Source organism: Anomaloglossus baeobatrachus, chromosome 12 (genome assembly GCF_048569485.1).
Source record: "Anomaloglossus baeobatrachus isolate aAnoBae1 chromosome 12, aAnoBae1.hap1, whole genome shotgun sequence".
NCBI classification, from domain to species: Eukaryota; Metazoa; Chordata; class Amphibia; order Anura; family Aromobatidae; genus Anomaloglossus; species Anomaloglossus baeobatrachus.
Window position 1 is genome coordinate 45,614,119 of NC_134364.1, and position 13,754 is coordinate 45,627,872.

Genomic DNA, 13,754 nt, shown 5'->3' on the forward strand with positions numbered 1-13,754 from the left:
CCGAGGCAGCACACATCGCTATGTGTGACATCGCAGGAACGAGGAACACCTTACCTGCGGCCGCCGGCAATGAGGAAGGAAGGAGGTGGGCGGGATGTTACGGCCGCTCATCTCCGCCCCTCCGCTTCTATTGGGCGGCCGCTTAGTGACGCCGCATGAACCGCCCCCCCCTTAGAAAGGAGGCGGCTCACCGGCCACAGCGACGTTGCTAGGAAGCTAAGTACGTGTGACGGGTGTTAGCGATGTTATGCGCCACGGGCAGCGATTTGCCCTTGACGCACAGACTGGGGCGGGTACGCGCGCTAGCGATATCGCTGCGTGTAAAGCCCCCTAAAGAGTGAAATTCTCACTGACATCCGCAACACCAGTTGACATTCTGCAGATCTGAAACCTGCAGCTCTTGTCAATTTACAACGTGGATATTCCTTGCAGCACATGTATGAGATTTTTTAAAACCTCATGTGTTGTAAATTGCAGTGGATTTTCCACAAGTGAATATGCTGCATTTTCACTACATGGAAACCTGCACCCTTAGGGGCACTTTGCACACTACGACATCGCAGCTGCGATGTTTGTGGGGTCAAATTGAAAGTGACGCACTTCCGGCGTCGCTCTCGACATCGTAGTGTGTAAAGCCTAGATGATACGATTAACGAGCGCAAAAGCGTCGTAATCGTATCATCGGTGTAGCGTCGGCGTAAACCATAATTACCTTGCTGTGACGGTCCGATGTTGTTCCTGCGGCAGCACACATCGCTGTGTGTGAAGTCGCAGGAGCGAGGAACATCTGTTACCTGCGCCCCGGCCGCCAATGCGGAAGGAAGGAGGTGGGCGGGATGTTTACATCCTGCTCATCTCCGCCCCTCCGCTGCTATTGGCCGCCTATGGTGTGACGTCGCTATGACGCCGCACGACCCGCCCCCTTTAATAAGGAGGCGGGTCGCCGGCCAGAGCGATGTCGCAGGACAGGTGAGTGCATGTGAAGCTGGTGTAGCGATAATGTTCGCTATGCAAGCTATCACCATGATATCGCATCTGCGACGGGGGCGGGGACTATCGCACTCGGCATCGCAGCATCGGCTTGCGATGTCGTAGTGTGCAAAGCCCGCCTTAGGGCTGATTCAGACATCCACACAACAATCCACAATGCACAAACCGTCCATGGCTCTCTTGACATCGAGCTTGACAGCTTCATATATTTCTATAAAGCTGTCACTCTCGAGTTATGAGACCCATAGCCAGTCAATGCATTGCAGTCTGTGCATTGCAGTCTGTGCTTGGACCTGTTGAATGGATGTCTGAATCTGCTCTTTAAAGAATTCTTTTTTTTTCTCGCATTTTTAAAATATAAGGAACCGTTCAAGCTGATTTAAGGCTTCTGTAATGAACAATTAGGTGGTGATAAGAAATTCATATATAGTGTAACCGTTGTCGCTAAATGAAGGTAAAAACACAGCACTGATCTGCACATTAATATTTATTTTGTTTTAAAGACTTGAAAAATCCAGATCTTCTCTCAACGACAAACAGGAGCTTTTAGGAAAATTAAAAATGGAGATAACCGAGATGGAGCGTAATACTGAAGACTTGCTGGAAAGTACGAGGTGCGGCACTATTAACAATCCAATTGTATGATTGTCATATACTCGCGATGCATTATTACTTTCCTATGTGTTTACAGAATTTCCACCGAGCAGCTCGCCACTCATGTGGAAGAATTCAAGGAAAATCTCGCAAATGAACGTCAAAAAAGGTCTGATATGAAAATGTACTATTTACTTTTGGTCACTTTTTTTTTTTAAATATCTCTAGACATTTTTTTTCAGTAATGTTTATATATCTAGTCTCAATGCATCGTTTGTGACACAGAATGAGTATCCAGATTAAAAAAGATGAAGTGACCAAAGAGATGGAGCTTTGGAAACTGTCCGAGGAAGCGTTTGTGACTGAAATGAAGAAAAGAATTCTACATGGACAAAATAAGAAAGCCTTTCTAACAAATGAGGTGAGGCATAAACCCAGGGGCCAAGTGGGAGTCCAATTTAATCCCAGAAATTGCACATTTTTCATTCACAATACCTCAAATAGGTTCTCCCAGAAATCATGTTCCATAACATCATTTTTTGTGTATAGCTTCAACTACGTGTCTAAACATTGCAAAACCAATATTGATGACCTACAGAGGGTCTGTTAGGTTCTTTATGTTCTTTTTGATTTTACAAGAGGGAATAGCTCTACAATGCTATTTTTTTTTTCCTATCCAGTCTTCGAGAATTGATGAGGGAGGTCACAATCTGAGCCTGGGACAGCAGTGTGTGGCCTAAAAAGAAGGATTTTTGTGTACTCACCGTAAAATCTCTTTCTCTGAGTCTTCATTGGGGGACACAGGACCATGGGTTATGCTGCTGTCACTAGGAGGCTGACACTAAGTAGACAGAAAAGTTAGCTCCTCCCCAGCAGTATACACCCCGAGCCGGAGGCGGACTCAAATCAGTTTAGTGCATAAGCAGTAGGAGGAGAACCAAAAACAACCATAGATAGGACAAGGTAAAAATTATAACCAATTAGCTGTGCGATAAGTGGCCTGGTAATATGGACCACTGAGGCAATAGACAGGTAATATGTAACAAAAAACACAAGCAGGGTGGGTGCTGTGTCCCCCAATGAAGACTCAGAGAAAGAGATTTTACGGTGAGTACACAAAAATCCTTCTTTCGCTATCGTTTCATTGGGGGACACAGGACCATGGGACGTCCAAAAGCAGTCCCTGGGTGGGAAGAGAACAAGCACCGGATATAGGTAGGAAACAGCTTCCCCCTGTCGGGCTTGACCCAGACCTGCAAGCACCTACCTTGTTACAGGTGTGCTACTGCCGCCCGCAAAATTTACACCAAGACTGGTCTCTGCCGATACTTGTGTGTGATCGTGGTAGAACCTAGCATAGGTATGCAGAATAGACCCGGAGGCGACCTCGCGGACCTGGCCGGTCAACGTCTGAAGTCCAATCGTCCAAGATGCTCCCATTGCACGGGTAGCGTGCGCCTTCACTGCCCGAGGCGGGGATCCGTTCTTCATGCGATAGGCCTCAAATATGGCGGAATTGGATCCATGTGGCAATCTTGGCCTTGGATGTCGGCATGCCCCTCTTGGGACCGGGTAGAAGGAAGAACTGACTGTCAGTGTAACTGAAAGGTGCGGTCTTGAGGACTTAACAAAAAACTGAGAGCTCGTACCAGGGCCAGAGGAAATCAGGCCCCTTTCAGGCTAAGAGAAGGACTAGGACAGAATGACCGAAACCCAATCTCGTCATCTGGGTGGAACGGCGAGACAGCCCTGGACAGAAAGAGGGGTCTGGCCGGAGCACACCCCCCTGACCAGGTGGAGGACCAGAGAAAGGGGGAGAAAAAACGACCAGAGGACTGCCCGCTCTGACGCCCTTCGTAAAAAACGTGATGGCAACGAGGAACCTACTTTCCAAAACAGGTGAGAAAAGGAGGAAACTCGGAAGGTACAAACAGGATACCTTGAAGCGAACCCATCCCCAGATTAAGGTCCCACGTCTCTAGTGGACGACGATACAGCGGAGCCAGATGGGTGACTCCCTGGGTGAAGGTCCTGATCGGCCGACGAGAAGCGAAAGGCTTCTGAAACCGAATTGATAGAGCCGACACCTGGCCCTTAAAGGGACGCGGGAGAGACCCGCATCCAGACCTGACTGCAAAAAATGCCAGCAATGACGGAAGGGAGAAGGAGCAAAGAGAAGAGAAGATGTGCTCCTCACACCACCGGAGGAACTCTCCATGTGTGTTAATAGATTCTCGATGAAACAGGCTGCCCGGCCTTAATCATTGTCTGTATTGCTCTTGTCGAGAAGCCTGTCTGAGCTAGTACCCGTGATCCACTAGTAAGGCCGTCAAATTTAGGACCTTTGAGTCTTGGTGGAAGAGAGGACCCCGACACGGAAGATCTGTACGGTCTGGACGGTGCCACGGGGCAACTGCGAGGAGCTGAGTGAGTTCTGCGAACTATGCTCGGCTGGGCCACTCTGGTGTCACCTTCTGCCCTGATTTTCTGGAGAACCCTTAAAATCCTGGGAAGCAGAGGGAAGATGCACCGGAGCCTGAACTGACTTCACGCGAGGGCGTCGATACCTAGGCCAGGTGGAGGGGGCACTACTCGATGAACCGTGGACTTGATAGTTGAATCGGGAGGCCATTAGGTCCCCGACCGGAGTCTTCCTTCGCCGAAGATCTGGCTGGGGACTTCTCTGTTGAGGAACCATCTGCCTGACACATGGCCTTCCAATTGTCCATGCTAGGGATGTGCACTGCAGAGATTAGAGAGTGAAGAGGCCCGGCCCAGTGCAAGATCTTCTTGACTTCACCCATTGCCATGATACTCGTTGCGCCTTCCTGGTGAATGATGCACGCCACCACTGTGGCATGGACCGACTGGAATCTGACTGGGCAACCCAGTCCCGGTGCTGAGATCGTAGGCCGGCTAACCGGATGGCTCTGATTTCTGGAATGTTGATAGGGAGACAAGACTCTAGCGGTGTCCAACAGCTTTGTGCTGTTGGATGGTGGAAAGGCACACCCCAGCCTTGGAGATCGGTGACGGTGGACACCATCCTCCAGAGGAGAAGAAGAAGAAAAGGGACCCTCCCAAGGAAGGTTGCGAAGACTGGTCCCTTAGGAGGGGAATGGCGGTTCACCGGCGATAGACGGGACCAGCGGTACATAGCAAGGAATGATTTGACCCCCTTCTTCAGCAGGGCCTGCTGGAAAGGCCGAAGATGAAAACTGGGTACAGGGAACCGCCTCTATCCCCGCCGTCAACTGACCGGGGACTCTCATACCAAAACCGATGGAAACCGGGTGCGCATGGCAGAGAGTACGGAGGCCTCGGTGCAGGGAAGAGAACTACTCTTGTGTGAGGAGTACCTGACATTGGACGGTATTGAATACCGTGCTTAAAGGGATGATCCGCCGGGCCGGGGTCTGAGAAGACCATTTCCGATAGATCAGTTACTCTAGTAGCGAAAAGGTGACGATGGCTACCTAAACACCTAGACGACAGTCCTTGAGGGAAGAACTCTTGACCACCAGGTCGTCCCAGGGCAGAGTGACTATAACAGTTCTGGAGTGTAGGATGGGCATGGCAGCCGCCATGATCTCTGTAAGGACTCTTAAGAATGGAAGTGGTCCATTGCCTCGCAAGGTGGAGGAACTATTGGTGGGATACAGGCGCCCTGAAAAGTTGAGGCGCGAAAAGACTGGAACCGAGCGGTGGCGCGACGCACCTGGATGCGTCTGGGCCGATGTGGGGGAATGAATCTCTTCCCTCACGTAGGCTAGTCCAGTGGATCCCCTAGGCTATCTCCGAAAGGACGTTCCCCTAAGAGCGGAAGGGAAGGCAGCGGCTCCTTAGAGGTCGCTTCCGCATTCCAGATCTTGAGTCAGAGGGCTCAATGGGTGGTCACACTGCTGCTAGAGACTTAAGCTGTGCCGCTGGCAGACACCAGGGCTGTGTTGAGAAGGTACTCACCGAAGCTGTCAACCAGTTCTGAATCTGCAGAGATGGAACGTAGTCCGCTGCTTAGGGTGTCCGTGGAGTCCCTGAGAGACGTGACGTTAGGGATGAGAAGCCAGGCGGAACACTGGCGGGTCGATCACAGGGTAGCATGCCCATTCTCTCCGGAGCCCTTTGGAGAAGGGATAATGACAATAACAAGACTTACCGCTGGTAAACGACGTATCTGGTTGTTGGCTGTGATCACGCAGTAACTCTGCGAACTACTGGATGTCCACTGAATACATCATGGGTCCGCCAGAGACGTCTTAAAGGAGACCTGTGTGCTCAGAGAGGAGAAGAGGACTCTCCGTACCTTTATGGTCTGACTTACCGTTTCTACCAGGCTTTTCGTCATGCGCCAAACATCGGGCGCCTGCTCGGAATCCAGGAGAGGTGGTACGCCTGGGCCATCACCAGGGAGGTCGGGATGCTTCCGGTGGAGCGGTAGTTTGGACCTGGGGATGAAGGCGCCGAAGGTCCCTGGTACGGGACTCACCTCCTCCTGTGTGTGCATGGAGAGAACAGGGTCGTCCGTACCTTTTTATGGGTTGATTCACCATTTCTACCAGGCTATTCGTCATGCGCCGAACATCAGGCGCCTGCTCGGAATCCAGCAGAGGCGGTACGCCTGGGCCATCACCCGAAAGGTCAAAGGGCTTCCTGGACCTGGGGATGAAGGTGAAAACTGGGGGGCCGCCGAAGAAGACATCTGGCGGGCCCGCTTCGAGCAGTGGAGAAGGTCCCTGGTACGGGACTCACTTCCCCGAGGGAATCACGCCAGTCCTGTGGAGGTATGACAGAGCATCGGCCAGGGACGCAGCGCATGCGCCCCGACCCAAGGGACGTCAGCGAGGGGATTTATGGCCTGAGACCGGGGCGCTAACCAGCCGGCAGGGGCGGGATACCGGGGCCTGCAGTGTCAGGGGCTGCGGTGGCTGTAATCACTGAAAACGACATCATTTGGGGAAATTCACAATTGAGGGTATAGCAATCTTGACCTTCACCGGTCCGGGATAACTAATTATTCAAGCTCTGAGTACTTTATATACTAACCGTATTGAGATGTCAATTTGGGGGGAATATTGTATCTGTGATGCAAACTAGTAGGCCCGAAAAAGCACCTGAAGAGTTAATATATATCTACATATACTACAGTAAACTCAACCCCTGATAGAAAAAACACTATCGATATATGATTGTGGCTGCTTTGAGTTAAATTTCCCTGTTATAAGGGTTGCTGCAGCCTCAGCAATCCGCAGACCGGGAGTCTGATTTTAATCCATTTTTTTTTTTTTTTTTTTTTAGGGTAAAATGGACGCTGAGGAGGCTGGAGGCGGGCCGAGGAGAGCGGGAAAAAAACATCCACCGCCCCCACTGTGATGCCTGGGGCTGAGCGGAGGGCGGAGACGGAACGGTCGGCGGCCAATAGCGCTGCAGCGGAGGGCGGGCCTGAGACACTGGAGACAAGGCCGCAGCCGGGGCCTAAATTTTGGAGCTGCCGGAGCGCGGGAAGGCAGAGACAGGCGGTCCGGTCCTACCTGCGAGCAGTGGTGGCGCAGCAGCGATGTCCGGTGCGCCGCGCCGGTGCGCACCGCCGACTGCTGGACGTGGCTGGGGCGCGGAGCGACTAGGCCCAGACCGGGGCCTCAATTTTGCAGCTGCCTGGAAAAGAAGGTAGGAGGGTCCTACCTGATCTCGGCGGCGCCAGGCCCAGCGATGGATGCGGTGCAGGCAGGACGCTCTGCCCCTGCCTGTGTGCAGCACCCCCGTCCAGGAAGACTGCGGGCTCCGGGGGAGCAGCGTGCTGATGGCAGGGAAGTGGACATCAGGATGGGGGAAAGGAGCCCCCCTGCAGGAGAAGGCAGCGATGCGGGCGTCATCGGATCCCAAACGCGCTGCGGAGGTCCCATCCCTGCTGTATGCCCCTGTACGCCCTTTGGGGTGATACCGCAGGGCGAATCAGGGGTGCCCATGAGGTGCTGCCCACTCGCGCAAACCCGGGAGTGGTACCACGGGGATGGGTGGGGGAGAGGGCCCGAAGTTTCAAGCCCCTGCGACCCTGGGGAGTGGTACCCACAGGGCTGCAGAGGATGAGTGATGAGAAGAATACCTGCAGAAAACGAAAAGACAGGTATGAGAGCGATGAGCGGCGCCGAAGAAAAAGAAAAACGCAAAAATTAAATGGCTGAGGGGGGCCGAGATGGCCCACATCAGCCTCCTACGACACTAAGCAAAAACTGATTTGAGTCCGCCTCCGGCTCGGGGTGTATACTGCTGGGGAGGAGCTAACTTTTCTGTCTACTTAGTGTCAGCCTCCTAGTGACAGCAGCATACACCCACGGTCCTGTGTCCCCCAATGAAATGATAGAGAAATCGACTTTGTACTATCATACCAATTTTAACAAGCCATAAATTGCAAAATTGCTTGTATTTACAAGCACTATCTGACAACTTCCATCTATGAAGATGAGAATAATGTTTAAAGCCAAATTTGGCCTGGGTTTTAAGGGGGTTAATGCCAGCATTATACAGCCAAATATATTTTTTTTGTGAGTACACCAGCCTCATGAGGTCTGTTTAACATGCAGTTTGAAATGCAAAATGTAGCGATAGATTCTCCAGCCGTGCTTAACATCGCTGCCATCCGCTTCCATTCCGGAGTCATTGTCTGACCTCGCCTGGTCTGCAACCAGCACCCTGGGCAAATAGTAATTAAAACAGATGTAAACTCGTCAAATTGATTTGTGCTCTAACCATTTTGGATTTGTATGTACTGTATATCCATCTATATTGCTCATCTACATCCTTTAGAAGCGACTTCTTTTCTCTCTCACAAGGAGAGGATGGAGGCTCTTAATTATACATATTCTTAGAATTTTCACCTACTATAATATATAATCTGGTATGGTACTAGCTGTAGAACCTGGCATTGCCCGGGATAGTAATTAAGTTTCTCTCTCCCACTCTCCCTTTCTCCCAATCTCCCTCTGTCTCTCTCCCACTCACCACTGAAATCCTATTAACTCACACATAAGCTGTCTTATACTAAAGGTACCATCACACTAAGCGACGCTCCAGCAATCCCACCAGCAACCTGACCTGGCAGGGATCGCTGGAGCGTCACTACACTGGTTGCTGGTGAGCGGTCACACAGGCAGATCTCACCAGCAACCAGTGACCAGCCCCCAGCCAGCAGCGACGCGTGGAAGCATGCTGCGCTTGGTAACTAAGGTAAATATCGGGCAACCAACCCAATATTTACCTTGGTTATCAGCGCGCAACGCTTAGCGCTGGCTCCCTGCTCTCCTAGCCAGGGTACACATCGGGTTAATTACCCGATGTGTACTCTGCTACGTGTGCAGGCAGCAGGAGCCGGCTTCTGCGGACGCTGGTAACCACGGTAAACATCGGGTAACCAAGAAGCCCTTACCTTGGTTACCCGATATTTACCGTCGTTACCAGCGTCCGCCGCTCTCACACTGCCAGTGCCGGCTCCTGTTCCCTGCACTCCTAGCCACAGTACACATCAGGTTAATTACCCGATGTGTACTGTGGCTACGTGTGCAAAGAGCAGGAGCCGGCACTGACAGCTGAGAGCGGCGGACGCTGGTAACGAAGGTAAATATCGGGTAACCAAGGTAAGGGCTTCTTGATTACCCGATGTTTACCGTGGTTACCAGCGTCCGCAGAAGCCGGCTCCTGCTCACTGCACATTTAGTTGTTGCTGTCTCGCTGTCACACACAGCGATCTGTGCTTCACAGCGGGACAGCAACAACTAAAAAATGGCCCAGGACATTCAGCAACAACCAACGACCTCACAGCAGGGGCCAGGTTGTTGCTAGATGTCACACACAGCAACATCGCTAGCAACATAGCTGCTACATCACAAAAGTCGTGCCTCAGCAGCGATGTTGCTAGCGATGTTGCTAGCGATGTTGCTTAGTGTGACGTGGCCTTAAGAATGTCCTTCATTTGACTATAGCAACCAGAGCTTCTTTACCTGTATCAAAATAGAAGCATACCTGTGATTGGTTGCGCTAGGCCACCTGATAAATATCCAAAGTAACTGTCAAAGCAGCCAATATATTACTTCAAACATCCAAACAGTTTGTGTGTGTCAGTCTCTGTGTCAGTCTCTGTGTCAGTCTCTGTGTCAGTCTCTGTGTCAGTCTCTGTGTCAGTCTCTGTGTCAGTCTCTGTGTCAGTCTCTGTGTGTGTCTCTTTCTGTGTGTGTGTCTCTTTCTCTGGCCGGAAACACACTTCCGTTAAAAACACGCACGTGCCGCGAGACACTTATTTACCCTGCGTGTTGCGTGTAGGTAAGTACGTGTCTCTGGTACGTGCGGCCCACATGTGTTATACGTGTGCTATCCACGATAGCACACGTAGAACCAGTAATTTGCATACTCAAATGGTCCGCGCTGTCCGTGGTGCTGATCTTCGGTCTCCAGCCCTGCCGTCTCCCCGCTGCTGCTGCTGCCGACCGCAGTGAAGTGAATATTAAATCAGCATAATGAGCGGCGGTCGGCAGCAAGTGGCAGCAGCGGCAGAGACAGGGCTGGAGAAGGTGAGTAAATGTTTTCTTTGTCGCTCCATTGGGAGACCCAGACAATTGGGTGTATAGCTTCTGCCTCCGGAGGCCACACAAAGTATTACACTTAAAAGTGTAAACCCCTCCCCTCTGCCTATACACCCTCCCGTGCATCACGGGCTCCTCAGTTTTTATGCTTTGTGTTGAAGGAGGCACACATGCACGCAAGCTCCACAATTTAGTCAGCAGCAGCTGCTGACTATATCGGATGGAAGAAAAGAGGGCCCCTAACAGGGCCCCCGGCATGCTCCCTTCTCACCCCACTCTGGTCGGCGGTGCTGTTAAGGTTGAGGTACCCATTGCGGGTACATAGGCAGGAGCCACATGCTGTTTTCCTTCCCCATCCCTTAGGGGCTCTGGGTGAAGTGGGACCTAACCGGTCACCAGGCACTGGGACCGTGCTCCCTCCGCAGCCCCTGGGGGAATCTGCTGGACAGGAGACCGGGTATCGTCAGGGACAGGCCCTGCTCCTCTGAGGTACTCTGTGTCCCCTTGGGGACGGCGCATAGAGCGCCTGTGTAATGGACGCTGCAGCAGCTGCTGGGTGTGTTTGTGCGCCGGGACTACCGCGCTGACCGCGCTTGTTTGCCGGCCGCGCTTATAACTTTACTCCCCGGCTTTTGCGGCCTAGTACCGCATACTCCCGCCCCCGGGCCTGCCAGTCAGGGGAAGGGCGGGACGCTGCACTGGACGTCAGCGCTGAGGGCTGGAGCATACTTAGTATCCTCCTCCCCCCTCACTGAGCACCGTGGGGCACCAGATTCCCGCACTTTCTGAGGCACGCCCACGGCTCCCTCTTCCTCTCAGAACGCTGGCAGCCATTCCTATCAGCACTTCTGACGCTGGAGAACTTCAGAGGGGAGACAACACCGAGCTCCACAGCTCTGGGAGGCCCAGGCAGGGAATCTGGTGGTCACACAACCGCTGAGGGCGGTCGGTAAGCCGCACCTGTTACTAGGTGCTGGCCCCCCTGGGTGCCGAAAGTGTATATTTATATGCTTATATTGTATACATTTACTCTGTACGGCCGCACTATTTGCTTTTGGCTATATACCCTCTCTGATTGCTCTAAGAGGAGACAACAGCATGTCGTCCGCAAAAAGCAAGGGTGCCAAGGCACAGGCTTACTTTGCAACCTGTACCTCATGTGCGGCTATGCTACCTGCAGGTTCCACCTACCCTCATTGTGTGCAATGCTCGGCCCCTGTGACACTCACTCAGCCGGAGCCTCTGCCACTGGTGGGACCCTCGGCCCAGGTGGAACCACCTGCTACCACTGTCCAGGTGACAGGGACAGAGTTTGCAGTATTCGCTGACAAACTTTCTGAGTCTATGGATAAATGGTCTGCTAAGATACTAGAAGCTTTGCAGTCCAGACCGGTAACACAGGCCCCGGGCACTGTTGAATCATTGACCCCAGGCCCCCCTCGGTTGGAGCAGCAAAGTGCTCCTGGGGCGACTCATAGGTCCCACGGTGAGGACTCCGACACGGACCGCAGTCCCAGACCGGCTAAGCGGGCTCGCTGGGAGCTTCCCTCGACTTCATCACACTGTTCAGGGTCTCAGCATGAGGACTCTCTGGAGGATGAAGCGGAGGTGGCAGATCAGGGCTCTGATCCTGACGCCGCTCTCAACCTTGATACACCTGAAGGGGACGCCATAGTAAACGACCTTATAGCGTCCATCAATCAGGTGTTGGATCTTTCTCCTCCAGCTCCTCCGATTGAGGAGTCAGCTTCTCAGCAGGAGAAATTCCATTTTAGGTTTCCCAAACGTACACGGAGTGCGTTTCTTGATCACTCCGACTTCAGAGATACAGTCCAGAAACACCGAGCTTTTCCAGATAAGCGCTTTACTAAGCGCCTTAATGACACACGTTATCCCTTCCCCCCTGACGTAGTCAAGGGTTGGGCTCAGTGTCCCAAGGTGGATCCTCCAGTCTCTAGACTGGCGGCTAGATCCATAGTTGCAGTGGCAGATGGTGCATCACTCAAGGATGCCACTGACAGGCAGATAGCTTCATAGATGGATTTCATCAGGAGCTCTATCGGCGCGTCCTTTGCTCCGGCATTCGCAGCCGTATGGGCACTCCAAGCTATCTCAGCTTGTCAGTCTGAGATTAATGCAGTCACACGTGCCTCTACTCCGCAGGTTGTGTCCTTAACCTCTCAGGCGTCGGCGTTTGCGTCCTACGCCATGAATGCTGTCCTGGACTCTGCGAGCCGTACGGCGGTAGCATCCGCCAATTCGGTGGCAGTCCGCAGGGCCATGTGCCTACGTGAATGGAAGGCAGACTCTGCTTCCAAAAAGTTCTTAACCGGTTTGCCATTTTCTGGCGACCGCCTGTTTGGCGAGCAATTGGATGAAATCATTAAACAATCCAAGGGAAAGGACTCGTCCTTACCCCAGTCCAAACCAAACAGACCTCAACAACGGAAGGTACAATCGAGGTTTCGGTCCTTTCGGCCCTCAGCCAGGTCTCAATTCTCCTCGTCCAACAGGCCACAGAAGGGTCAGAGGAACTCTGATTCATGGCGGTCTAAGTCACGTCCTAAAAAGACCGCTGGAGGAACCGCTCCCAAAGCGGCCTCCTCATGACTTTCGGCCTCCCCAAACCGCATCCTCGGTCGGTGGCAGGCTCTCCCGCTTTTGCGACGCCTGGTTGCCACATGTCCAAGACCGATGGGTGAGAGACATTCTGTCTCACGGTTACAGGATAGAGTTCAGCTCTCGTCCCCCGACTCGTTTCTTCAGAACATCTCCGCCCCCCGAGCGAGCCGATGCTCTTCTTCAGGCGTGGAGCACTCTGAAGGCAGAAGGAGTGGTGATCTCTGTTCCCCTTCAGCAATGGGGTCACGGTTTTTACTCCAACTTGTTTGTGGTGCCAAAAAAGGACGGATCTTTCCGTCCCGTTCTGGACCCCAAACTGCTCAACAGACACGTGAAAACCAGGCGGTTCCGGATGGAATCTCTCCGCTCCGTCATCGCCTCGATGTCCCAAGGAGACTTCCTAGCATCAATCGACATCAGGGATGCTTATCTCCACGTGCCGATTGCACCAGAGCATCAGCGCTTCCTGCGTTTCGCCATCGGGGACGAACACCTTCAGTTCGTGGCACTGCCTTTCGGCCTGGCGACAGCCCCACGGGTCTTCACCAAGGTCATGGCAACAGTGGTAGCAGTCCTACACTCTCAGGGACACTCGTGATCCCTTACTTAGACGATCTCCTTGTCAAGGCCCCCTCTCGGGTGGCATGCCAACACAGCCTGAACATTGCTCTGGAGACTCTCCAGAGATTCGGGTGGATCATCAATTTCCCAAAGTCAAAATTGACACCGACCCAATCGCTGACATATCTCGGGATGGAGTTTCATACTCTCTCAGCGATAGTGAAACTTCCGCTGGACAAACAGCGTTCACTACGGACAGGGGTGCAATCTCTCCTTCGAGCCCAGTCGCACCCCTTGAGGCGCCTCATGCACTTCCTAGGGAAGATGGTGGCAGCAATGGAGGCAGTTCCATTTGCGCAGTTTCATCTGCGTCCACTTCAATGGGACATTCTCCGCAAATGGGACAGGAAGTCGACG

The 13,754-nt window shown here is 52.7% G+C and overlaps 1 protein-coding gene across 4 annotated transcripts in view; it reads left to right on the forward strand.

The window, feature by feature from the left end:
- The window catches only part of CCDC175 (coiled-coil domain containing 175), a 148,383-nt gene that overhangs the window by 78,253 nt on the left and 56,376 nt on the right, over positions 1-13,754 (forward strand). For all 4 annotated transcript variants that reach the window (XR_012727806.1, XR_012727807.1, XM_075331171.1 and 1 more), the window contains 3 exons: positions 1,494-1,604; positions 1,682-1,753; positions 1,870-2,005. Coding sequence is in view for 2 of the 4 variants with exons in the window: in XM_075331171.1 (XP_075187286.1) it covers positions 1,494-1,604; positions 1,682-1,753; positions 1,870-2,005 (319 nt within the window). In the remaining 2 variants the exon portion in view is untranslated. The remainder of the gene's footprint in view (positions 1-1,493; positions 1,605-1,681; positions 1,754-1,869; positions 2,006-13,754) is intronic.